Below are 25,428 nucleotides of genomic sequence, written 5' to 3' on the forward strand. Positions count from 1 at the left end.
GGCCGCCTGCAGGTAGAGGAACAGCTCGCCGCCGCTGCCTCAATGTCGCCCACAATTTATCTAACGTCATATTTGGCCCCGTTTACCTTCCTCCCCCAGTGGCCAGCTTCCACTAATGAAGTTAAAGAAGCTGACCAGAAGGGGCGGATATACTAGAGGGTGGGGGCTCTGTGTGTGTGTGTGGGGGGGGGGAGGCGTGTCTGGCTTGGGCTAGTGCCAGAACCTTCCTAACCTCAGCTGCCACCTGATCCATAGTGCTAGTTAAGCTGCCGCTGATGTCTTTACTTATCAATTGACTTTTTATTTGGCCGGACCCTCCCCCCACCCCTGACCGACAATGCTGCTGTCACATAGGGACAGTGGGCGGGGCAACATACCCAGTCACCCAGACTAATTCCATGCAGAACAAGGTGGGTGGGGCAGCTTGGAAGGGGCAGCTTCTGCGAAATCACCGTGATTGGCAGTTCACGGGAGACTAGGCGGACACAATGCCAAAATTAGACGCCGCGGCTCTGACACGTTTAGCGTTTAATTCCCTTGTAATGACGACACGGGGCTGTGTGTCAGGGGAGCAGCTGGCGAAGCACCACAGATGCAGGACTTGAGGAGGACATCTGTTTATTTGTCTTGTGTTCATGCCGTTGCAGACCCACGATTCATGAGCAAGCCCACCGAACAGTGCCCTATATGCTGAGTTTGTCTGATGTGTAGCATTTAGCATTGCTAACAATCTACTGAATTTATTAACAATGTTAGTTCTATGGGCATGTGTTAGTGGCCAGCAATGATATCTTCTCACTTTCAAGGAGTTTTGGAGATTTGCTCCTGTGAGAACGTCTCTGGTTTTAGCTCCGAAGATCTGGAGAGATCACTGCTTACGGTCGTGTGCCCCATCAGCATTTAAATTCGGTACTATTACACCATCTTTAATCATTATTATTATGTTATATCACATGTAATACTGCTGCAACCGTGACCAGGTTAAGCAGATGAATGATGGATGGATGGATGGATGTAATATACTGATAACGTGAATAAGAGTTCAGAAGTTGGTCATGGTGAAATTTACCACGTTGTCCCTTTTTCCAGCATGAGAATCACAATGGGGGTTAGGGCTGCGTCTCCAGGAGTTAGCGGAGATCACCTGGAGGTCACCTGTGTGATGGTCACTGTACAGCACACGGTGAAGGAGCGGATCTGGTTTTAAGAGAGAAGGAGCATAGCCAAGCCCTAGGAGTACGCTGTGGGAGGAATGTGCTCCGTGAGATTTTAATTTGAGTCCCTTGCGCGGCGTCCTCGCCGCACGCAGCGTCCCCGGCCCGGGCTCACCACTGGCCCACGGGACTCAAACTTGAGCCTTTCAGCCGGCAGGCTTTTCAGCCCTGGAACTTGTTATTAAATCCCATTGAGAGTCCTCCTTCCTCCTAGCTCCCTTTCTGAAGGCCTCTGTTTATTCCATTTGACTGCTCAGGGTCATGTTTTGTGTGCCCAGGCTAAGGAGAGAGCTGACTTTTTTCTTCCACTGTTTCGATGGGCGGTAGCGTACGACATTATGTTGGAAATATGATAACCTTAATTTACCTTGAGTAGCTCCGCCTGTGTTCTTCCCCCCTTCTTGCCTTGCGTGAGCTTTACCTCCCTTTGTTGGGCCAAACTGTCGTGTCAGCTACGGTTTTTAAAATAAGACAAATGAAAGGCCGCATTCCTCAAAGAGGGGAAATAAGAAAGCATTAACCCAACATTGTCTTCGAAGGCCGCCTCTTTGAGTCACACACGCTCCGCTGTGGCTTCGAGCAGCCGGGGCGAATCGGGAGTGCGCCGTTAAATCACGTTCAATCGCAGTTGGACTCCCAGTCGACGGTACGCTGCCCCGGTGCGACTAAGCAGGCCATCGGTTCTCGTTAACGGGACTTTAACTTGTGGCTGATTATTTGTTTGTGAGGTAATAAGTGGGCGAATTCCCACCCGCTTCTTTTTTTTTTTTTGCGCCCAAATCTCTAGACAATTACTAAAGGCAGTTGGTTTTAGAGCTTTTTGTTACTGGCCACCTTGAAGCACGGTGGAAAAGAGCTCTAATCCAATAAACGTCTCATTTAGATCATGAAAAGAAAGTAAGAGGACAGGACCCACCGGACAGCCTATTTTTCAGAGCCGAGCCCCAACCAACGCCCCCCCCCCCCCCCACCCACACACCCCTCATCCAGCCCTACCAAGCTGTTGGAAATCGGCAAATTAACAAGGCAGTCCTTCATTTTGACATACGTGTCCATCATGCCTCTTGGCATACCACAGAACCAGGCACAACTGGGGGGGGCGAGGGTCATGGTGCAGGTGAAGCTCACCCAGTCCAGGAGAGGCACAGTGGGGAGTGGGGGGGAAAGCAGCAGCACGAAAGGCAGGACTGGCAATCAAAAGATGCTTCTTTAAGGGGACTGGACAAGGCAGGGGTAGGTGGTGAGAACGCCTATACACCGAGCAGGCCTGGCCAAAGCCGGTCACACTTAAAGGGGACAGATAATTAGCTATAATTAGTGCGTGCACATTGTTGCCTCTGTGTCCACAACCTGAATAAATTTAACAGAGGAGGTCCTGGTATTGAAAACACTTTGATGTAAGAAGAGTTGTGTAAGATTGGCAGCATAAAGGCAGTGTTTTAAGCTTCCTCTACCCCCAGCCTTTCTTTCCCCTCAACAGTGGCTGTAAGACACAAACCAGTGAATGGACGACAACCTCTAGACCCCCCCCCCCCCAATCCAGCCACCCCCCCCCCCCCCCCCGGCCCCAGCCCCTACTCCTTTGCAGCTTTCCACCCCAGGTTCTTTGAGACTGGTCAATTCTCTCCCAAACAAAAAAATCATCAAATGTTTTCTGCAGTCAGTAATGAGGCAGTGGACCTCATCAGAGCAAAATAGTTAGCTATCCTTCGCTTTTGTCGGCGCTCAATGACAACCGCTCTTTGAAAGCTCAAAAGCAACTTTGGCAGGAAAAAAGCCACTTGTTCTTTATGCTAAATCGCAGACAGCCCCGGCTAGGCTGTTGAATGACAAGAAGCGGAGATATCTGCCTTTGTGCAATTTGTTCTCATGAGTGCATTGTCGGAAGTAAAATAAAGTAAAATCAAACTTTTGGAAGGCATGATTCAGGATATTATATAAATTCGGTGAGTTGTCTTGAAATATGTTGCCAAAATGCACTGAATCTGACAATCGCGACCTGATGGGCGGTTTGTCAAATGCCAAGCTGACTCAGCTCATATTTATTACATGCATGGTGGGCGTGTTTATTGACAACAACTTGCTGAGAGCTCTGTCTCTTCACTCTGATACTCAGTACTTTTAGCAAAGATATATCAGTGCCATGTGACTCAGGGATACAGCAGCACATTCTGACTTGAGACTGGAGCCTATGTCCTTCTGCTGACAGTTCCGCTTCCCAGGAAACTAAACACTTGTTGCAGTTGAGGTGAGGCGCGTGGCACCAGCATTGGCTGAGCTCCCAAATCTCTGAGGTCACTGGCGAGGTGATTATGGACTTCTCCCGTCGAGAATTTAGCTAGTTAAGATAGTGCTGGGAATCTGTTCACAGATTTAAGAACGTCAACTGTGAAAAGAAATGTTAGCATTTCAGCAAACCAGCCCAATCTCACTGCATTGAGAATTTACCAAAGTTCCTAACTATTTTCCCAGAGAGCCAAATTCCATCAGGGACACAAAGGCATTTTCAGGCATTCTGCCTGAAAAAATTAGCCGACCTTGGTGGGTAGGGGGGTTAAGTGGCTCCCAACCTTTCAGATATTCCATTTCCAACATTTCAGGTCCAGAAAGTAAAAATCCAGACCAGGATTTTGTTTCAACCAACCAGTTGAGTCTCTGTGACTCTGACTCTTTATACTCAAATGGTTGGTTGAAACAAAATCCCGGTTTGGATTTTTGCTTTCTGGACCTGAAATGCCCACCTCTGTATACTGCTTGACTGTCTCATTGAGGGACTCTCTTAAGTGCTCGATCTTCCTTTATAAGGAGATACATATAAACTAACAAACTCTACTTTACTCCTCCCCCCCCAACTGGACTCTTACATTGTTTTTAGACTCTACATCTCAGTTCTTCCATTAACTAGGTTTAGCGCAAGTAAAACGTCCACCCGTCCTTACATCACTTTTTAAATATATATCACAAACGTTACCCTGGTTTGTATTTTATTCAAGTTGTCAAATAATTATACATTTATTTTGGAAGTAGTTTTGAATTCAGTTTTTGAAGAGGAAAGTTGATTTGTTAAAAAATCCAGACCTTTGTCTACCTAGCAGGGCTCAGTCAGGGCTGGACAGAGATTAAAAATCGACCACCAACTTTTACAAAATTACATTATTTGCTGATTGGGGGGGGGGGTCAGAGGTGAGGTGTCCTCCATGACCCCCCCCCATCGCCCCACCAGGAAAATGTCCAGTTTGCCAAATGGCTGGACCAGCACTGGGTTTAATTCATGCAAGGTTTCCTGGCAGCTGGTAGCACGTGGGAAACTGATAAATAGGACTGAAGTCCAAAGTTTTAACGAACCCATCAAGAACATAATCAGGTAATGGATCCACGGAGGACCCGGAGAATCCGTCTGATTATAAATATCCAATGGAATTATGACTGATTAGGTGTCTTTTCTCTCTCCCCTCCACCCGGGAGGAACCCTTCAGACATCAGGCTATACATGAACCAAGAGAACAGCACACCACTCGATGGCGCTCCGTGGCTGTGGGGCTATTTATGTCCCCGGACATCGCAAGGGTCGGCGGGGTTGATGAAATGACGTATCCCTTTGTGTTGTAATTGAGAACATGTCAGGTTGTCATTAAGCCCAATTCAACCAATTGCCTTGGAAAAACGAACTCTGTTCGGTTAAGCATGGATCAAGACAAAAGTTGACAGCACAGAAGAATAGAATATTTCGGTCCTCTAGCTTTGTAGTGATTGCTAATTATTCCCGGTTTAAGGAGGACGGTAGCAGAAATGCACTGATTTCATAATTTGCCGGAGCCGTCACTGAATACTGATTCGCCTTGCTGCATCAGCCGGGTCATTCTCTGCTTTTTATTCTGGGGTGATGGATGAGCCTGGCTTGGTTCGCGGCGCCTCACACATGCTGCTCCTGCAGGCCGACGCTGGGAGCCATTTGGAAATCTAAAAAGCTTGGCTGGGACAGTAAATATCACCAAACGATTATCGTCTTCTCCTTACCGAAGATTTACCAAAATTTTCTGGGAGAGTTAATGAAGAATGCATGGCCATTCTACATATATTATTATTATTATTATTATTATTATTATTAAACACAACAACAGGGATATTAATATTGTTATTATTATTGTTGTTCTTGTTGCCTGGCAAACACTTTGTTTCAGAACATTTCAATTTTACAACAAAGTACAAGTACCATCTAGTTGGAGCAGGTGGGATGGCATCTAGATCTTGGATGTCATTTACTGTTTTAATACATTTTTATGGTTGAAATTGTTGCATGGAGGGCACACCCTGCTCCAGGGTCTTGGGCCTTTTTATGCAAACACATAAGAGATAAACAGCCTGGCCTGTGGGAGTGCCAATTTGAGCTGACACCCTGGAACATCTGGCATGCTGGGCTATGGACTGTTTCCCCTTGAGGAGCAGAACACATCTGTGGACGTTTAAAATGGCAAAGATATGCTTCCTTTAAGAAATAAGCTTCTACCACTGTGTAGTAGCCAATGATGTATTAATTACCACTAATGTAATAACACGCCAATAACGTAATACATTTATCTGTTCTTAATGTAGTAAAAGTTAATAATGTAATAACTGGTCGATAATGTAGTAACTTTTTACACTATTGACAAAATTTATTATATTATTGAATCAGAAAATGTATGATTTTATTGGCCAGTTATATTATCAACTTTTATTACATTAAGTATGGAAAAAACAGTACATTATTGGTAGATATTACATCAGTGGAAGTTATTACATTATTGGCTTCTACACACCGTCCAAAATGCACTGTGATTTTTTTCCCCCAAATACGCATAGATATATTTGTTAATTATATTGTGAATCGGTGCTCAAATCAGAATTATCTATGGTATATTCATATAATATTACATATCATATTCTGAATATTTTACACGTTGCATCTCTTTCTCACATCAGAGATTTCTTCAACACATTCATAAGATTCTTTTCAAATGCAGTTACTTATATTTTTGAATACAGCATTACAAAATTGAGAAGACAGTTCCACGTCAATTCACGTTCTCACATTAACTGCTAAAAATAGGCATGTAAGTGTCTACCCTCATGTGTTTCCTCAAAAGATAAGATGCTTACATTTTCACTTGCATTAAATGACATCCTTGTATGTCATTTTTTCCCCACATAAGCCTATCGCGGCGACTTCTCCGCTCTTATCACTGTTCCGCGGATACTGTGAACATTCCAGAATCCATGCCCTGAAAGGGTTCTCGTCCTCAGACCCTCCGGAGATGACACCCGTTTATTGTGCTCTGTTGTTGGCGGGGCCGTCCGCGCACTGCTCTGTGTGGGGCTGAGGATGGGGGGGGTGGCGTCGGCCCCCTCAATAGGCGGCTCTTAAGCCTTGTAGTCGCTCTCTGGCTGTGTTAAGCCAGGATATGTAAACCTTTCCCCAGTAGGGGTCCCTAACCCTCATGTGCCGGGGGTCACTGGCTTGGTGTGGAGAGGGACACAGCTTTGAACACGCAGGCTTCTCATGACTCCCAATCACAGTAGACACCTAACCCCCCCCCCCTCCAAAAAAAAAAGCCTCAAGGCTTTTATGCCTTCAATGGCTACTTTCCTGGGAGGGACAGTCCCACCTTCCCATCTCCTTATTAGCATAAAGCATGGTGGGGGGGGCAGTTTTTTCACTTTGTTGAAAGCTAATATTTTGCTTTTCCTTTCAGTTCAAAGCATTTTGGGTCTTCTGACATCAGTAGCTCATCACGGCACTTTGCCAGTCTATCTGAGGAGGGTCCAGAATGACTGGTAGTGGTTGGGGGGGGGGGGGGGGTTATATCAAAGTAACACATCCTGTTGGGCCTGGTCCTGTCCTGTCATGGCTTCTGCATCCCTCTCTGTGTGCTCTGAGTGCCCCCCCCCCCTTGGGCAAATGCTGGACCGTATGGGTCTGATCAACAGGTCGGCCCACGGAGAGGAGATGTGTGTGTGTGTGTGTGTGTGTGTGTGTGTGTGTGTGTGTGTGTGTGTGGGGGGGGGTCCCGCTCCGTCAGCGCCACCCTGGCCTCGTGCTTAACCATGCAGCCGCCAGTGCGGACCCTGTGTGCGGGAGCCGAGCCCTGTCCTCGCTCGCCATTGTGTACACACAGCATTGATGGGTTTGCCTCACTTCTGCGACCTCATTACTGGCTTTGGCTTTCAAGTGCTGCCGTCTTTCAGCGTATGCAAATGACGGCGGAATCGCTCACCTGAGAGTTGATATTGGCCGCTTTAATGTGCATTGAAAATCTAATGTTTGTATTTAGAGTATAACATCCTGTTCTTTTGAGACGCGCGCGAAGCTAAGCGGGACCCGGCGTCCGTTTGATGTTGCCTTCGAGTGTTATTAATTTCATATTCTATTATCTCTATACCCCTACCCCCCTCCCCTCCGCCCCCCCACCCCAAGCCGAGGTAGGAGCCCCCGTGTACGAGCTGTTTGATGAGCTGGCGCAGAAACAAAACGATGGTAAGTTAGTTAATTTCTCTTGAAAGGGAATGCATTCGCCGGATAAATGAGGCCCGGCCGCCGCCAGCCAGTTAATAAGTGCCATTGCTCAGCCCGCCGGGATGGAGTTCACTGAAGTGGACACCATTGTATCAGTATTTTGTCTGATTTCTGTGTGCGTCCGCTATTATCCATCAGGATATGGTTTCCGCACCTCAGAGAAGAAGCATCCCCCCCTAAAAGCAACCAACATATACAATTCACCTCCCCACTACAAAACAGAACCTACCTTTTTCCCCCATATTGTTGTACTTACCCAGACATGAAACCGTCTTTTGTTCATGTTCCCATAGTTACTCGACCAAGGGTCCGGAAAATGTGGCAGGTCAAATCCGAGTCGGACCTGCGGCACCGGCGACAGCCACCCTGCCCATTGGTGGCACCAGCCAGCAGCCTGCGGTCGCATCACTCAAATTCATATGCAAAACGCACTCGCATGCAGCAGCATCCCATGTGCTGCTAAAAATGACCTCATGCGTCAGTTTATCTGCCAAGATGCCAAGTTCTTCTACGTATTTATCAATGCTGATGTATCATTATGTCACTGCAGTGTCGTCATACAACCAGATGGTTTGAAGTAAGGCGTGCATGTTAGTTTCCTCCTCAGGCAGGTAGAACCAGCAAGCCTGTATCATTTTGAATCATGGGAGCATCTTCTGCGGTTTCTTCACACACCTCCTTTCTGTGGCTTTGGTTCCAAACTTACTCGCGTCTTTGAAGTTTAGCCCGAAGAAATTCTTACTAGTTTACATTGTCTTACTCTGAATTTGCACGTTCTAATGCTAAATTGTGTTTTTTGTTCTGTACTATAGTACACTTATTACCCAGATAAATAAGACTTTTGTACACTACTGTTCCTTGAGCCATTTGCCTGCGAAACCATCATCTTTGTATTTGATAAATGGTTTATTTATAATATGTATACGTAATATTCATTATGTATGAATATAATGATTCGGTTATATCAAATTCAAACATCGCAGAATCTTACTGAAGGCATTTCGGCTTCACATTCCTTTCATAAGAGTATAGGGGTTTGGCAGGTAGATGTGTAAAGTGCGCATCCTGAGATTTTGTTCTTCTGATCACATCACACACGTTCTGATACCAGCGGACCAGCATCTGTGTAGCCAGGGGTCTCCTCAGGACTTTTCAGGATCTTCATATAACCTCCTAGTGAGGAATCAAAGTGCCCTACGTTCCATCTGTACGATGTATCTGAGACAGTCCCCTGACTGACGTTGCACTCAGGAATGCTGTTTCATCTCACCCTCCACTGCCAAAAGGTGCACCGCTGCTGGCCAATGAAAATTCAGCTGGTCATGCAGCATGACCTTTAGCCAATAGGAAATCACCTGTCTGATGAACTGGAACTGATCTCAACCAGGGCATTGTCACATCAAAATCGATGCAGAGCTTAAGCTTATGCATTTTCAATTATTTTGTGCAGTGTATCCCAATCTGGTCTTCAGCGACTCATAGACGGTCCATGTTTTTGCTCCCTCTAAGTTCCCTGTCAGACAGTCCACGTTTTTGCTCCCTCCTGGGAGATGGGATTGGGAAGCACTGATTTAGCCTGATAACCTTTTTTTTCATGTTTTATATGAAGGGAACTTAGAGTAGGTGTTGATGTCATCCTGACTATAAAATGTGCAATATTCAGGTGGCAGTGAGTCACAAGGGCACCAAGTGGGGTGAAGCCTAAGACCACGGAATGTCTGTTGCTTCCCAGGGTATTACCCACGTGAGTCACCAGGGCTCATCTGATGCTAGAGCACAGCAGCTACTAATCGATCTAAGGTGGCAGATATTAAGCAAACTAAACCAGGCTTATCAGAGCTTCATGTGCCTGTGCTCGTCTAGTTAAAGAGCTTTTCTTTGGGTGCCTTCATCATGCTCACGTACAATAATCTTTGACGACTCAGGCACAGTATGAGAGATAAAACAATGAATGAACTTAGGAAACTGACTGAAATCAGATAACTGTGCTTTGATATTCTGTGGCTCCTTGGTTTATCGTACAAAATGCAGCCCGCTCGAGGCGGACGTGATGATGTGATGCGAACTCACCAGCCTAAAAGCAAAAGCTCATCATGATAGGAAGAGGCGATTCTAGGGACACCAGGGGACCTCGGCAAAAAACTCCATTGGGCCCCCCCAACACATCCCACCCGAACTGGTAAAGTTTATGACAATTACTTTAGCACGAAGTCTAAATTAATAATATCAACAGAGAATATAACCAATACGATTTCTTTACTTTCACTTTCCTGTGAAAAACAGAATACAGAAAACAAATTTGTCGCTGTAGAGTATTATGTAATTATGTAATCAGCTCGGGGGTCCCAGGCCATTGCCTGCACTTCCTGTCCTGTCTCTACACCTCTGTTGATAAGAACGACCTTACAGTAAACTCATTTCTCTTTGATGAATCTTTCCCCATCTTTTATTGTCCAGTAGCTCAAGTTAAGGTGTCTTCTCATGAGGTTTCAGCTGCTCATCATCCATCCTCCCATCTTACAGACCTGCACGGGGTTGCCGGGGGAGACGGCTGGAGCATCTCCCAGGTAACAGAGAGTAGAAGGTAAGGGTACCTGATCTCAGCCGTGCAGCACTGACTTAATTTAAAATACCACTCTGACCATGGGAACTTAAATCCTGGCGAAAATCACGATACATCTTAAAATTCAATTAGTGAGTCATTCAATAAATTTGATTTATAAGATGTAAGGAATCCACTTGCAGAGTCTCCGTAGTTTCAGCAAAACTGTAAAAAATAATATAATGTGATGCAGTGTAGACATACACCGGGTATTGAAAGGCAGCTCAAATACATATTAAGGACAGTTGTTCCCCCCACCCTTTATACCCCAAAAAACCCTCCCCAACAAGGTGCAGTGTAGGTGTCTGTGAGTGAATTTACATATAAAGAGTGACCCCCTGGACTGTGAGGAACTTAAGGCAGGGATGGGGCAGGACAGGATGGAGACTTTCTGATCATTGTAATTCAGTTATCTTCCTTATCTCCCTCGTGGTGCCGACTGGACCCCCATTCTGTCCCTGACTTCCCCCATGATCATAAATTGCTAAAACTGTCTGTATCCAAATGATCAACCAAGAACCTTGGGGCATCTTTACTACTTTATTACATTTAAAGAGATGCTGCCGGTGAATAAACTGCTGATTAAGATAAGCGATGTGTATTTATATATAATGCATACTGGTAAAGCTAATTTAGATAAAGACATGTAAAAATACCCGTGCCTCTCACATCAGTGACAAGCATTTCATACCACTGGATAATATTGGTGATTAAAGTTTTATTAGAGAGTAAGGTCGTATATTCAGGGACTTTGCTGGCCGAAACTTCTTAGCCTGTGAATGTGCAGGATCTCAAAGGACATTCTGTATGTAGGAGCAGACAACCAGCACGCCAAGCTAGTCAGGGCTGAGCCACCTGCACAATTTATGACGCTCCCAACGTATGATTTGACATCCTGTATAATTTTCATTATTCATTATTAAAGATCTAACTAAAAGCATTGCGGAAGCACACAGACTCTCATAAGATTAGCACACAAGCTTTTAGCTGTAACCTGAGGTGATGCTTAATGCTGAATACTTCACAGCTTGCCATGCCCTACAGGACACCGGAGCAGAATGGTCATACGGGAAGGCCTCTGACTCCCCCTTGTGGCAGACGGCGTTACTGTTCGGCAGCTTTTACGGCACTGTTTTTTTGGATTCGGCGATCGCAGAACTGACGCGGGAGCAGCACTGACTCAGCTGAAATCTTAGCATCAGAGGCAATGTTTGTAACTAACAGAATATGTGCCTCCAAGCCATTTATAGGACAGCAGGATTACCAGTAGTAATGCTACATTTTACGGACAATAAGTAAGACAGAGAGCTTTGTGTGTTTGCTGATTCAACTAACCTGAAAGCTATGGGGGAGACAAAGTGGCTCGCGGGTTAACACTGTCACCTGACACAGTGGTGGGTTCGAATCCTACTCCTATGCTTTGTGTGCGCTGTTCGTACATGCTGCCCTTGTTATGTGCGTTTCATCTGGTTTCCAAAATGGATTCTCTAAATTGCTTATATCGTGTGATTGTGATCATGTGCCCTATGATGGACTGGCATCCCACCCAAGATGCACCCCAGCCTTCCCTTGCGCCTCCTGTTGAGACTGTGCCTATTCTGGATAAGCAGTGAAAGGATGGATGGATGGATGGATGGATGGATGCATACACTTCCATTAAGGTCCTGGACTGAAAGCACTTCTACTTGTGCTCAGGTCTGTGCTACAGTAGTAGTGAAACGCGAACAGTGCACAATAGTGTACTGTGACAGTAAATGTTTACTGAGGTCAGCTAACTAATGCCTCTATTTAGAAACTTTCGCCCTAATGATCGTCAAAAAAGGGACTTTTCTAAAAAGGCAATGAACCTCTGACCACTAGGTGGCAGCAGATACCCAGTTACAGAGTGTCTCGTGACTTGTCTATTTGATCTTGTAAGGATGAGGTAATTCAAGTGCACCGTCTATAGTGGCTACCAGACCCTTCAGGCTGAGGCCATGATGATGAAGGTCTGCATCTAGGGAATGTTATTTGGTGTATTGACTCACTTGGACAGGCCACGCTGTTTTCAGCTTGGGTTGTTTGATAAACAGCAGTGCCGTGCGGCTCTCTGCAATGCATGCATTAATCCCTCTGGAATCAATGTCATTCTTTGTGCAAATCAGGTCATAAGACACTTACTGTATTTCATGACGTGTGTTACTTGTTTTTTTAATAATACCTATTGTATTGTCATGTGTCATTATCTATTTCTGACTTCTCACTACAGAAGAACTTAAAGTATTAACCAACCAATGACGTGGGAAGATGTTTAGAAGACAAATTGACGTTATCTAACGCAATACATTACAGGTAAATTATGCATTATAGCACATAAGCACTTTTCCAAAGTCACAAATTCCCACTCAATAACTGAGCCAAGTCTATTTCTGGACCCAGAGGCAGCTGTTTGATTGCTGTCCAACTGATGTTTTGTGCACATAAACGGGGGCAAACCAAACCTTTGCAGTTCCAGACACCTTGGTCTCAAGGCCATGTCTGCACAGACCCCTGGAAGCAGTGGTTCCCAGCCTGGTCCTGGGGACCCACAGGGTGCTTCCCTTCCAGCTCCCAGTAAAGCAAAAACATGGACTGTCTGCAAGTCCCTGAGGACCGAATTTGGAAACACTGCTGTGAAGGGATACACCATGTGCTGAGGCGTACCCCTGGCGGCTGATGTGGACCCCCCAGCATGCACCTGCTGACTTTGGATTTCATGTCTCATTTCTGCCTGTTTTCACTTTGGTAGGTTAATGGGGCGAGCATAAAGGTATGTCACCTGGCTTTCGTGCAGAACCAGCAGGCCAATAGCTGTTAACTGGCCGATAGTTGTGTGTTCATGCTCAAAATGGGTTTAGCTCGCGCTTGCGGCTGGATCTCCAGTTGCATAGGAAGATTATGTTACTGTAGAACTGTTATTGGAAACGTTGTTACTTTTTAATGGTCTAGAAGAAGCCGCTTTGTGACGTGATGTAAAATGTTACAAATCTGAAAATCCACAATTAAGAGCACTGATTAAAAAATGCTTGACAGTGAAAGTTGTTACTATGACAAATGTTAATGAGCTTGGGAGTTTATGTAACATAACTCAAGCCTTCTTATGTGAATTGCCTTAATGACTTGTGGAAAGGGTATTGGAGAATTCTCAAGGGATAAGATCAGATACCTTAGAACTATGGATTACTGCAGCCTTGCAAAGGGGCTCAAAAGTTCCACTTATTCAGGTTCAGGGCTGGCTCCTTCGGCCCATATTTCATGGGCTTGAGAAACACCACCACGGTCACCCCCATTTGCCCCCTCAAGTGGGTGGGCCATATAATGATATGTGCAGAAATCTCTAATTAGGGACTCCAGGAAGGAACCAATGACTGATCTGTCTAGAACAGCGTTTCCCAATCCGGTCCTTGGGGACCTACAGAGTTCTTGCTTCTGGTTCCTTACTTAAAATTTTATATTACCTGAATTAATTACTAAAAACATCTTTTTTTTTATTTTGACAAACTATTCAACGTTTACAGTTAGAAACAAAAGTAACTACACTATGCAATGATATTACATACTGTATATATATTAAGTACAATGCAATTTATAATGAAATATAAATTAAATTAATCCTTTAATTAATTAGTATCTGAGAGCTCATTCCGGTAAATTAGTGTACTTAAAAGTCGAACGAATTCGATCAGTCACCGACTTTCTTTCTGCATACAGTCACTTCAGTCATTCGGAGATTAACTAATGATTAACACGGAGCACATAAAGGTAAGGGATTCCTTTACTGACGGCTGGTTACGTCAGGTGCCTCTCGCAACCGCATGAAACAAAGGCGTTACCATGCAGTTTTGCTACAGTACAGAGGTGGGGGTGGGGTGCGCCCAAGCATCACTTGCAGCACGAAGCCAGGCAACACAGAGCCGTATAGGATTTCTCCTCCGCTCGTGTTAGGAATGGGGTGACGTCATGCGTCCGAGGGCGTCGAACTAGCTTGACGGGGCGTGTCTTTCTGGCTCTGACGGGCTTGACTGACAGCCCTTTTAATACGCGAAGGGGAAAACTTACTGGAGAGTTTTAAAGACGCATCGATACTGTTAGCGCTGAGTCTCTGCCGTGAGCCAGTACTGCGTGCGATGCTAATTACCTATTTATATGACAGGAAAGTATGCGCACAAAGAGGTTTTGCCCATCCGACTCCTGCCATGTGTTTTAGTCCGGCTTACGCGTACTATGTTAATGCAGTTACTGACCACGATCACGTAGAATCTGCCGCTGCATGTTAAAATTACACGTCTGTCTGTATTAGTAAACACAGGGTGCGAATTTTTTAAATAATCCAGTATAAGGTGTCGGACGGTGCGGGTCAGTTTAACTAGGTCGGCAGCTGAGTGCACGCGGCCGTGAGTGTGGGTTACCCAAGCGGCGTGTCTCGACATGCCCTGAGCCCTGTCAAGTCCCGTATACTGTACTTTCGGATGTTATCGCTTTAAAAGGCGATTCCTTTCAGGGGGCAGGTCCTTTAACTGGGGTTAGGCTGTCTCACGACCATTCAGGGCTCTATAAGTTTTTTTGCCTGCTGCGGGCTGTCAGTAGGAGGAATGTGGCATGGGATAATTAGATATCGGAGCGCATAGATGGTGGATGGTACCGCGGGTGAAGCAGCGATCGTTTTGCAGGTTGCGATTAAAAGTCTTCAAAAAGAGGGAAACGGATTGTTTTTCGCCCGATTTATTTTTACGTGCACGACTAACGGAAAAACTCAGAAGCTCTTGCCTGTCGGGTTATTAAAAGGACTTCAGAGCGAAAGGGAAATTGTCAAGATGGCAGCGCAAGACTAGCTAGCAAATGATGTTTTTTTCCAGGCGATTTTTAATTTCAATTTAGTCAATTCCCAGTCGATTCAGAATATTATTCCGAAATATAAATGTAATGCATATACTTTTATAACGTTATTGCACATTTTGCGCTGTCCTGTGGTTCTCAGCATTTATAGCTAGTTGCATTGCATCAGTGCATCGCTGGATCTTGACTGTGCAAGGTAGATACAAAGGAGCGGATCCATTCAGTTACGGGCAAAGTCGTATTAAGAATTCCTGAAGTGGCCGGTATGTATGCAAACCGCTAATACTGACTGCTAGCGACTCACCAGCGATGCATTTGTATTGTAATTCTCTGCAATATTAATGATAGCTAGTTTACTAGCTTAGAAGTCGTATGGAGTTTACCGAGAATTATGCGATAAGCTGTTTGAAGTGAGGAAAAAAACTCCGCAACTGTGGATCATTTGATCTTAATAATCGCTTGCGACATATGTATAAACATTAAACTAATCGGACTGGGAGCTTGCTAGACTTTGGGAGCACCTTGAAAATTTAAGCGCATTCATGGGATGCCACTTTGACAGGTACCTGGCTGTCTGGTGCTCTTTATGTGTTGACTGATCGGCGCGTCTTCGGGGTCGAGAGAAAAAGAGAAAACTAAAGATGGCAGAGGTGCCACCCCCTGACCCCCTTTCTTCACTGGACGTGGACATAGACCCCGATTTCGAGCCGCAGAAAAGGCCACGATCATGCACTTGGCCTCTGCCACGACCCGAGTCCAGCACGGGGAAACCCGAATCGACCGACACGGACATTATCCCCGAGGAAGAGGACGACGAGGAGGACACTGCCGGCTCTATGACCATCAACGCCAATGGTTTACTGAACAGCACCAGTATTGCGGGGGAAGACCAGAACAGCCCAAGTACTATAGCAGAAGATATAAACGCAGGCTCTGCTGGTCAGGACATTGCAGGATCTCCGCTCTCCTCGCAGTCCCCTCCCGCTACTGGCAGCGGCGCAGGCAGCGGCACACCTGGAAACCAGCAGCCGAGGAAGTCCTCCTCACGCCGGAATGCTTGGGGGAACCTCTCCTATGCAGACCTTATAACCAAAGCCATAGAGAGCGCGCCCGACAAGAGGCTGACCCTATCCCAGATATACGACTGGATGGTCAGATGTGTGCCGTACTTCAAAGATAAAGGAGACAGCAACAGCTCCGCGGGATGGAAGGTAGGCAGAGGCGTATGTCCAAGCAGGGCATGTGGGTGTGGGTCTCGAGCACACTGACAGCTCGGGGAGTTCCTAGCAGAGTGCTTTAAACGGCAAAGCGTTTCATTAAAGTAAAGTTTCATTAAAGCTCTGTTAAAGCACTTTCAAAAAAATCCCAGTGCAGAAAGATCGGGGTTTCCCATTGCGAGTCGAAACATGGTTCAGGTAAACACGAGTGGCTGAAATTTTGTTTGCATTTTAATCACGCTAGTGACAAGACTTTAAATAATCACGCGCAGCTGAAACAATCGTATCTGCACGCCCGCTATATTTAGATGATGTTACGTAATATCCTACCTGAGGTGAAAGCACGGCGTAGCTGGAGAAGAACAAATAGTCTCGCTCTCTCACACATGGCCCAGCTTGTGGGGAGGTCAAAGATGAAAAGTTAAAGATTACAGATCGCAGAATTGGCTCGTGGTAACAGCTGATTGACTGAAGCTGCTGTAAAGGAGAATGGGTCGGCGGGAGGTCCGGTGAAGCGCTGCAGACGCGACAGCAACATAACATCAGTGTAGCCTCTACCGATGAACGAGTCTCTCTTCATTCTATATTTAATTGAACTGAGATTTCTTTCGAGATTGCGGGTTCTGCACGAAGAGCTGACACAGAAGTAACCACGATAATCTGGAACTCAGGGACGTTTAATATTTTCTCCAATTATACTTCTGTTTTGGATAACCAATGGTAAAAAATGCCATATTGAAATGTAGGTACATAATGCAGAAAACATGACCGTAAACAAATGAAGTGGGTTGCAGAAGCTCTCAGTACACGTCACCTGTTTAGCGCATTACTATCAGTGATAACGGCTGTGTTAGTTACAATTCAACAGCCCCCTCGCCTGGAACGGTAATGCGCGGGGAGATAAGCTCACCAGAGTTACGCTGTCTTGTCTAACGAGACGTACTGCTAACCGCTTAAGTGGAAGATGGCCGCTGCGCCGTGGCCCGTGCATATGACAGCGCCGGAAACCTGCCTGGACTTGTTCCAATGAACTTTGTGTCATGTTATTTAACTCTGCAGACACAGGCTCAGGTTCCCGCTCCAATGAAGGGCCCGGGGGGTTGCCAGCGAGGCCCAGGCCTGGCGTGACCAGGTTATGCAGGACTCGGTAGCGTTAAGGTCACCCAGAGTCTGCTCTAGGCTTTAATAATCACCCCACTCTTATCTACCAAGCCCTTTGTGTCGCTATGGATTTATCTTCTGTGTCTCTGAGAAGCACAGTCTTTAATGTCAAGACAAACTGAGTCTAAGGCCGCTTTGCCTCAGCTATGTACAAAAGGTACGCCGGGAATACCTGCATGTCAATCCCCGCACAAATCACCGAAAATATATTGGATTTAATAAATAGTTTTTAAACAATCTATCAGCTTCCTAATAACTGAAACTGTCCGAAAGTATTTTCATTGTACTTATAGGGTGAGTTATGACATTATCCCAGGGAGAACTTTGTATCGGCTAACATTTTAAAATGGACTTTAATCTTTTTAAAAGCCAGATGCATTTTTATCTTGGGTGTAGTGGGGTTCAAAGAGGCCTGTATTGCAGTAAAACACTGGTAAGACAAAGCCTGAAATTCCCTAGAGTCCCTAGAGCTGTCTTGAGTAAGAAGCATGTTTCACTTTTAAATCCTTCTGTGTAAGTAAAGATGGTCACCGTGCTGTGTAAACTGATGACTAGGGACAGCTGTTTTTCCAGACCTACAAATGTTCGTCTTGGCAAGCGCAAGTACGAGCGAGGACATCACTGTAAACACGGCTTCAGAGCGACATTGTCTCCACTCTGTTAAAGAATGAGGACAAGGCGCGTTTCCCAGGCCGGATTCGTTGAAGCAGCGCTGTGAAATTGAGCGGTTTAGCTTTGTGGCATTTGGAAACCATCACGCATGTAGTCTCAGTAAGACCTTGGGGGGGGGATTTCCCTCAGATTGTGGTGGGGAGACAGTTTATGTCACAAATTCAGTACAATACATAGAGAAGTGAACCATGATACTGATGAGCATGGTTGTTTGTTTGTCATGGGGTTTACTTTTCCGGAAGCTTCTAAGTGTTTGAAACTTCAGTTTGGCAGCAAAGGTAAGGGTGGTATAGGCCACCCAATGTACCTGCCTCTACCTGCCAATTAATACTTAAATATTAAATCAAATTTAAATATTCAAACAAAGGTACAACAGAGCAGGGTTGGATTAAAGCTGACTGTGCTTATATAGCCTAACAGGCGTGCATGTGTGTGTGTGTGTTGAGGTGCATACTACACAAGGTCATTGTCTAAGTGTTTGCAGACCTGTATCAAACAAGCACTTACTAGCATTACCTGTGAGGACAGGGATTTTTCACAAAAAGGATAGTTTCTCACATCCCAGGAGAGAGGTTTGCTGTTGTACCCTTGAGCGAGGAGTTTGACGTAATGGACAAACGGACCGTGTTACTCTTCTGTAACCATGAAATTATGTGTAGCCACAAATCAGCATAATGAAATTTTCACTGTAGATCAGCATGAATGTCGTGAAGTTAAAACGAGACGTCTAATTTGAGTCAGCGTCCCTCACGAAGGCGACCTGTTTCCTTAGAATGAAACTGGTGGGGGTTGGCACCAAATTCTGGGCCCCCTTCTGGGAGGGGGCGTGCCAGGCCCAGTTCCTGCAAAAGCGATTGCTTGGGGTCACCAGTTCTCTGGCTGTGCCAAGGCGTATTCCTAAGGGACTTGGCGCCAACATTTGACACACTGGCATGTGACTCCACAGAAAGTGTGCCTTTTCCCGTACGCGCTGTCTCCCATGTTCAGGCTTATCGTCTTGGCTTCCCAAAGCCTCAACTCTCCCATCATTGCTTCCAACGAGTCCACATGGTGTGTTTATGGGGGTCGGAGGGCATCCAGTGGCTGCCCAGATAAATCAAGCTGTTGACAAATCAAGCGGAATTTGTCAAGATGGCAGAGCCGTCCAAGGCATCCACTGAAGGTTCAGAGGATGGCACACCGTCATGGCACACCGTCATGGCACACCTTCATGGCACACCGTCATGGCACACCGTCATGGCACACCGTCATGGCACACCTTCATGGCACACCTTCATGGCACACCGTCATGGCACCACAAGGCTCACCTGCTGCATCAGTGTCATCAATGATCATTATGTACCGTACGCCTCTACAGAAGCCCCACATCTTGTAAATATGATTAGCGACAGTCAGTCCTTAGTTCCTCAGTAGCAGATATTTGGGTTTTTCCTTTACTGGTCACTGTAAATCAAAACTATCTCAAATTGACTGTTTATAAATTAAAATTCCTGTTTATCGCAGTACGTTCCGCCATCCGTTAATTATTCATCGCTTTCAGCATTTATTCTGCATGCTGTATAAATATTTAAGAGGCCACTTATGGTGTCTTATAGCGTGTTTCTGAGAGCACTGTAGGGCCAGACAGGTCCGGCTGAGGCAAATAAAGCGTTCAAAAACATTTCGGTTTGTTTCTTCAGTTCCATAGAAACATTCTGTTTTTGCTTTTTCCCCCTTGAAATTCATGTCACGTCACTCAGTGGGTAGCTTATTTACCTCACACCTCTAGGGTTGTGGTTCAAATCCCACCTCCACTCTGGGTTTCCTCCCACAGCTCAGAAGCGTGCAGTTAGGGTTAAGCATACAGTTAACTCTAAGCAGTTAGAGTTGCTTGTGGTGTGTACATACATGTGCCCTGCAATAGCCTGGCACACCACCCAGGGTGTAACCCTTCCTTGTGGCCCATGCTGCCTGGCCCCCCGCAAACCTAGACAGAATAGCACAAGTTTAAAGCTGTCAAGGAGCCAGCTGGGCATAAGTGCAACTAGGCTGGGCTTCCAGTGAATGATCATTAGCAAGTGCAAGGTAGCACTGGAGCAGGAGCTATACAATATGCTAAAAACATAGCAAGAACCTAATAAGAGAGCTGTTCAAGTCAACGACAAAGCGCATGTATAGTATTATTAGTTTTATTTCTAGTAGTTGTGTTCAGAGGTGGAAAATTCACACCAAGATTTTGTTTCACCAAAGCAGTTGAGTACCAAGTAATTCTGTTTCCCGAATCCATCTTAGTCTGGATTTCAACTTTCTTTACTTGAACTGACCACCTCTGGTCATGTTTTCATTGATATCAAATAGAAATGAACGTATCGCTCATAACAGAGTGTGAAATGCCGAGTGTGAAAAGCAGTATCGTGTCATGCTGCATCATAGTCAGGGTGGAGAACATGGACCTATTTGGATGCAGCTAGCTTCCTGAAACATGTTTCCATCCTGAGAGCGATGACCGGCCACGTGGATAATGTTTGGCATGCTGACTGTGGGACTGTGAAGGTGCCCTCTGGAGCAACAGATCCAAGAAGCATCGCTAATCACTTAAGGTGACTGAAAAAAAGCCATTTCAAGCACAGGCCTTGACCCAGGCCCCGGAATGTGACTCAGAATGCTGCACGGCCTCTGTGTGCCACCGTATAACCGCCACCACATTACATGACTATCAGCCAGAACATCAGCTCCTCCCCCCAAATATTGAGGGCAGCACATGTAGCTGATGAACAGCGAAGGCAAGCAGCGTATGGGAGGTGTCTGATAAAGGATGACCTTGCAAACCTCACACCTCCCTGGCTTCTGAGGCCAGGGCTGGCTGAAATTGCACTCAGATAAGTGAGTGATCGAGGCTCCTCAATAAACTCGCTCTGCCTCTCGGGCACACAGATGCATATATCTTCATGCTGTGTGCAGCCTGCTAAGGGAGGGGAGGGGGGATTTAAAGTAGTTTCAGGCAGAGACTTGGTCAGGGTGTGTGGACCAGAGGCAGCCTTGTGAGCCAGTGGAGAATTTTCTGAAGGTGTTTCACCATTTTGACCTGGGTTTTAAACTTTAATTTGTCTTCCCCCCCGAGCCTGTCTCTTCCAATTACACCACTCTGCCCAGCACCACACACTGATAAGGGGTGCTAAATTGTTCTTGATTAAAATTTTATTGACTACAATAAAGCTAGCTGTCTGTGTCAGGCAGCTGGGCTGAGACAAACGGACAATTAAAGATGACAAGCCTTCATAGCAAGGTGATGTCAGGGAAGAAAACAGCTCCTCTGAAAATATCTTTCTTCCTTCAGACATTGAACTTGCGTACTTTAAAACGTAAAGACTTTAAAGATTTAGGATCTAGTGGCTTAGTACTAACAGTATAAGAATAGTTTATTTTGTAGTAGTGATGGTAGATTTGCTTTGCTTTGAACAAAGGCCTTTTAGAAGTACTTGTCTGATTTACACACACCCACATCATGTGACTCTCAGATGAAAGTCACCCAGTAATTCATATTTTTAGCATGATTTGTTTGGCTTCCTACCTGGTAGAACTAGGATGGCAAGTGTTGAATATTTCCTAGGTTAGTCACTGTCTGTCTGACAGGGCGTGCGATCACACCCCCCCCCCCCCCCACCCCCAGAGCAATTAATATGGTTGTATTAATTGATAATACCGGCAGGCTTAATATTACTGTGAGTCAGCAGGATGTCAGATTAATGCTGGAACATAGGCAGGGGCTGTTCACAGACGGGACGTGGATGGGCACGAATAGCAGGACGATAAATACTTACCTCAGTGTGATGCTTGCAGCTAATCTGGCTGCAGCCCAGTCGCATAGGTTCAAGTGCACGTGGTCAGCGATGGACGCTTCGTCTTTCCAAAGAGCCCCCCGTGTTCCTGCACCGTGTCCCACACCAGAGCTGCTCCGGTGAAGGGAGCGTCATTTTAAGAAATGAATGAAAACCTGAATCGGCTTTTCTTATGAATAGTTACCATACATCATTACTCCGGGTCAGGGGCTTGGCCTCCCTGTGCTTTCACCATCATGTGCACAGACGTGCTGGCAGTCTGTGGTTATGAGACCGTGAAATTAGTCATAACCCCCCCCCCCCCCCCCCCCCCAGCATTAAGCAGCGACACTTTTTTTTGGGTCTCCCTTGTGGAGGCAGGCTTGGTTTCCTATTTCACTCATATGTATTGTGCCATATCTGCGCTTCTGATCTTTGGGTTGTGTCTTTGTGTTCCTGTGTGTTTACATGTTCTCCTAACATTATCCTGACGTTCTTGTTGGTTAAAAAAAAAAAAAAAAAAACATTGTGGGGACATCCCCACACGATATAACAGCTGTTTTCAGTAAGAAAGATATAAAGGAAAAAAAAAAACGAGAAACAAATGATAAAATTACTACTGCCACTGCTCTGTTATCAACTTGCATAATCTTTTACCGTTTTGCTGGGGTGGAGATGGGAATTATAAATTCTATTTATGTTACAGATAATTCTAAGTTCCCATAATGATGTGTAAACAAACACGTGTGTGTGTGTGTGTGTGTGTTCAGGATGTGGCACACGGAGGCTGCTATGGAAGCGGTTACTTCATGTGTGTTGAGCCTCCTCATTTGGAGATTCATAAAGTGCTTCTTTCCTCAGCAGAATGTTTCTTAGGCGGCTGTAGCTGTAACAGTAGCTACTGTGGTGAAAATGGCCACTCATACAAACGAGCGAGTGTTTGTGAGCGTTCGGCAGGCAGCGTGGTGCACTCAGACGGCGTCACTGCTGCCTCGGAGTAAAGCCCAGTGATGAACCTGAACCGGTGAGCATCCCACCAGTGATGAAGAGGGGGGAGGAGAGGAAAGATGAGGTCTGGGTCACCTCCGTCTTCTGATTTGTCTTTTGTGTGAGGGCTCTGAGGGCATACATCTCTGAGAAGGGAGATCCTGATGTGGGAGGTGCCATTTCTGTGTATGGAGGGGTGTTGAGAGGCAACCTTGTATCCTCCTGTTCCTGTGAACAAGAGACGCTGCTGCCAGGGTGAGCTTCACAGATGAAATAAAAGAGACAGAATAGTAGGCCATCATTGTCCTGAAATACAGCACTCGTCCACAGAACAAAAAATCGCAGGCTTATGTACCCCCAGGGAGTGTGTGCCTGGTACAGTCCACAATGGTTCAGCTCATGGTGCAAACCACTCCTGAAGCTCTCCATGCTGCGCTTTCCTTTGGGCAGCATTACTGGTCCTTGTAATTGCATTTCTGTGGCTGGCACATTTCAGTGCCCCCTCTCGGCTTCAGTGAGCGGTGGTATGCTTAAGGCTGTGTGTGCAAATAGTGTAATGTCTCTATATCCACCATTCCATCGGGCACTGAACTCGGGCTGGCTCGGCGTGGTTCAAAGGACACAGGCGTGAGACAGGTTCATTACAGCCAGGTTCGTTACAGCGGCACTCAATGGATGCCCTTATATTAGCTCGTCTCGCAGTAATTAAAGGGCGTCTCTGTGCTGTTACTGAAACTTGTGAACAGACCGACCTCGCAGCTCACTCATCCATCAGACGTTAGCCATTGTTTCTGACAGAGAAATATATGCATACATTAACCTCTTTTGGGCTTTTAATACTTCGGCTCAGGCCATCAGTAGACCATGCATAATTCATACACTCCTCCCCCTCCCCAGCTCCAGGGCCCCGAGGTTTAGCTGTCTACTGATGTGCCCAAGGACACTACAGTACCAGCACTGTTCCCAGTGGGACCAGTATGGTGGGTTATTATCCTGCGCTGATATAAGAGGTTTTTGGTGCTGCTCACCGACTAAAGCAAACTGTCCTCTTTGTAAAAAAGCACTGTTGAAAGACCAGTGCAGGTTAAATGCCTTGGAGTGGCACCTCCTCTGGCAGAGAACTCCATCTGAATTGAATACGTTTGGCCGTATTAAATGAAGGAAGTATAAAACTGAAAGCTATGTAATTCACTGTAGGATAAAAACATTATTATTATTGTTATTATTGTTCGGTTTTTAATAGAGAGACATCCAATGAACACACCACAACTTTGGACCTGTCCAATCCCAAGAATCTGGTGTTTAGCCAATATCTGGCACTCCGTAAATAATTAACAGTCAATGCTGACAGAACGCAGGCAAAATGAGTCCAATTAGGGAGTTAATTAGAGGAATCAAGTGGGCTCAGGTGATTGGTTATGGTGAATAAACCCATACATGGGGATGTGGACACACACACACACACAAACACATACACTCCATGAAAATGTCTCATCTAGTTATCCAGCACAAGGAGTCTGGAGCCTGTCCTAGCCAGCATAAGGTGCAGGGCTGGGGAACACCCTGGAAAGGATGCCAGTCCGCTGGAGGGCACGTACACACATACATTATCATAGTCGCACAATGGCAGTTTAGAGATGCCAGTTAGCTTCACTGCATGCCTTTGGACTGTGGGGTAAACTGGCAGGAATCTGCACTAGACGCAAACCGCCAGCTCTGAAAGTGTGAGACAGCAGTGCTGGAGGCTGGTACACCAAAAAATAAAATAACAAATCGGCAAAAGGCAAATTATTCCACTTGTTGCTTTGGATTATCAATCCACACTCTGAGACATTGCTTTGGATGTGTGATCAGCATGCAGAACCATGAGGGAAAAAAACTAATGCGATCGTATAGCCAGGGACCATGTGTAGTGTAGCCTGAGTTCTGTTTGGCATTCACTTCACAGCAGCCCCGATGCCGATGGGAAGGTAAAACACACACATGCACACAATGAACTTTTTCATTACTGACCAAGATGGACAGATTGGGATTTTGGAAAAATGCCACTGTGGGGGGGTTTGCGGTTGCTCGACTGCTTGCCTTGCAGTGTAATGGACGTGTGATTTAAACAGCTCCTTTGAAAGAAGCTTAGCCTTCCTTGAAGTTCACTGTTCACTTGTACTCAATGAGACCAACAAATTAATCTCTCTCTTCGCATGGAAGGTTTCCTACTAGTAAGAGTGACATGTTCTGTACCGTTGGCATAAAGTGATTCTTAGCTGTAGAGAATTATTTTTGTCTTCCTCTTAAAAGAAAGTGCTAAGAAACAGAAAAAGCAAGGAGTGAAACTGGCAAGCAGACCTGCTGAAAGTAAGCAGCATTTTGTGAT

At 45.7% G+C, this 25,428-nt stretch overlaps 1 protein-coding gene across 2 annotated transcripts in view; it reads left to right on the plus strand.

The window, feature by feature from the left end:
- The first annotated feature begins 14,320 nt into the window (after positions 1–14,320).
- The window catches only part of foxo3b (forkhead box O3b), a 30,726-nt gene continuing 19,618 nt past the window's right edge, over positions 14,321–25,428 (plus strand). The window contains exons 1-2 of one of the 2 annotated variants that reach the window (XM_049002298.1): positions 14,321–15,486; positions 15,786–16,434. In XM_049002298.1, the coding sequence (XP_048858255.1) occupies positions 15,865–16,434 (570 nt within the window). In that variant the 5' untranslated portion in view covers positions 14,321–15,486; positions 15,786–15,864. Of the gene's footprint in view, positions 16,435–25,428 lie in introns of both variants that reach the window. The other variant, XM_049002297.1, reaches the window with a different exon arrangement.

This window comes from Brienomyrus brachyistius, unplaced genomic scaffold (assembly GCF_023856365.1).
Source record: "Brienomyrus brachyistius isolate T26 unplaced genomic scaffold, BBRACH_0.4 scaffold66, whole genome shotgun sequence".
Taxonomy (NCBI): domain Eukaryota; kingdom Metazoa; phylum Chordata; class Actinopteri; order Osteoglossiformes; family Mormyridae; genus Brienomyrus; species Brienomyrus brachyistius.